Source organism: Cucurbita maxima, unplaced genomic scaffold, assembly GCF_002738345.1.
Source record: "Cucurbita maxima cultivar Rimu unplaced genomic scaffold, Cmax_1.0 Cma_Scf00005, whole genome shotgun sequence".
In the NCBI taxonomy this organism is placed as follows: Eukaryota; Viridiplantae; Streptophyta; class Magnoliopsida; order Cucurbitales; family Cucurbitaceae; genus Cucurbita; species Cucurbita maxima.
The window spans coordinates 4261155-4263241 of NW_019272021.1; the positions used below are offsets into that span (position 1 = coordinate 4261155).

At 31.3% G+C, this 2087-nt stretch overlaps 1 protein-coding gene across 1 annotated transcript; it reads left to right on the forward strand.

The window, feature by feature from the left end:
* The first annotated feature begins 430 nt into the window (after nucleotides 1-430).
* LOC111479522 (monothiol glutaredoxin-S10-like) lies at nucleotides 431-1321 on the forward strand. Its single transcript, XM_023124228.1, has 2 exons — nucleotides 431-477; nucleotides 877-1321. The coding sequence occupies exon 2, from the start codon at nucleotides 949-951 to the stop codon at nucleotides 1255-1257; it is 309 nt and encodes a 102-aa protein (XP_022979996.1). The 5' UTR covers nucleotides 431-477; nucleotides 877-948; the 3' UTR covers nucleotides 1258-1321.
* The last annotated feature ends 766 nt before the right edge of the window (nucleotides 1322-2087 follow it).

Below are 2087 nucleotides of genomic sequence, written 5' to 3' on the forward strand. Positions count from 1 at the left end.
AAAAATCGTGACAAATCAATTTAAAACTAAAAATGTTAAACTCGTCCTTGCTATCTCGGTCTTTTAATCCAAGCTCTTCACGCATGGTTCTAAGTCGATATATCTATGACACCTGAGTAAATAAGAGATACATACATGAACCGATAACACATCTGAATAAGAGTCATCATGATGATAAGATGACTAAAAAAATTTAGAATAGTTTTCACTTTTAAAAGTTAGAAGTAAATAACACGAGCATGTCAGAAAAAAATGTCGGGGCCATAAATCTTGCATGGGGTGTTATTTTTTGCGTACGTTTTTAATAAAATCATTTTTTTTATTGCTCATCATCTTCGACTTTTCTTGTTCGTTCTCTCTCTATCAATAATATATATAGGGAATAAAATTTTATGATCTCTTACGAGAACAAGAAGTCTTTCTAATGGAAGAATATTATTCCTATCCCACTCTCCTGACATTCTCGAAGATTATCGTGTTCGTGTTTGTGTTTGTTGTCTTTGTCGTCATTGTCATCGTAATCTTTGCTTTCATTTTTTTTTTCTATTCATTTTAGAAGAAGCGATAAAAATAAAATATTATCTTAGTTTAAGAAAATTATATGCAAACTAGAATTTTAAAACTTTATAAATATTTAATTTTTAAAATTTGTAATTTTATGTTTTTTTTTTATTTTAATTTTGTGTTTAAATAATTTTAATTAAGAACGTTTAAATAATTATTACTTGTTGAAAAAATTGAAGGAGAATAATATATAAATAAATATATATATATATATATATATATATATAGTCCAGAATCTGTAGTGTGTGTATATATATATCTGAAGCATGTCGTCTTCTTCAACTAAAAATTCTCTCTTTGAAACTTTGCTAGAAGGAGAGAAAATATTTGGATTACCCGACGGTGACTATCTGGTGATCAAAGCACAAGAATATTTTTGAAAAAATGGAGCGGATAGCGAAGGTTGCGTCACAGAAGGCGGTGGTGATATTCAGCAAGAGCTCGTGTTGCATGAGCCATGCAATTAAGAGACTCTTTTACGATCAAGGCATCAGCCCGGCTGTGTACGAGCTCGACCAGGACTCGAGAGGAAAAGAGATCGAATGGGCCCTTTGGTGCCTCGGCTGCAACCCCACCGTCCCTGCCGTCTTCATCGGTGGCCGATTCATCGGCACCGCCAATGCCATCATCACTCTTCACCTTAATGGTTGTCTCGACAAATTGTTAAAGGAAGCTGGTGCGCTTTGGCTCTGATATTCTCTTACATAACTACACATCGATCAATAATAAGACTAGAGAAGTTATTTTCTATTGATTTTCTCACTCGGTTCTTTTTTTTTTTTTTAAATTCCAAATTTCCCACTAATTAGTCTTTGCTTATCGTGTTTATTGGGTGTATATATCTATATCTATATCTAAACGAGACTGATTTTGAAGGTAGAATGATTGATAAATGCTTAAAATAATTAATAGTTACATATTTTTCCGTGGCACCATAGAATCTCCAAAGTTAAACGTGTTTAAATTGGAGCAATTCTATTTTAGGTTACCTCATTTGAATTTTTTTAGAACAACGAGGTTGGAATGACTGAGTTGGTAATTTTTACTTTTAGGAGTAATTTAAGACAAATAGGTAACGTGGTCATGTCCTACGAAAATATCGAAGTTACCAGGTATCGTATTTGGATTTCAAATATTAATTTGAATCGTGAGTATGAATAACACTAAATAAACGCTACATACATAATAATACATAACAATTATAAACAATAATAAACTGTAAAATCAAATTCGTCATTCGATAATTCCAACATTCTTTTACAAATACGACCCTGATACATGTTTGACTCTAACTACTTCAACGGGCGAAGATCATTCTCATAAATCAACACGAATCATTAAATAACCTTTAAGGTTATCGAACATAAACAAAAATGTTTTATTTTGAAGTTTCAATGATTGCAGTATTTATATTAATTATTTTTAAAAAATTAAACTATAATTTAAAATCTAAAAAATCGCTCCCATTTGTTTCAAAATAGGCGGCACAAATTTAGCCATCTACTACTGCAGTTTCCCCAAAT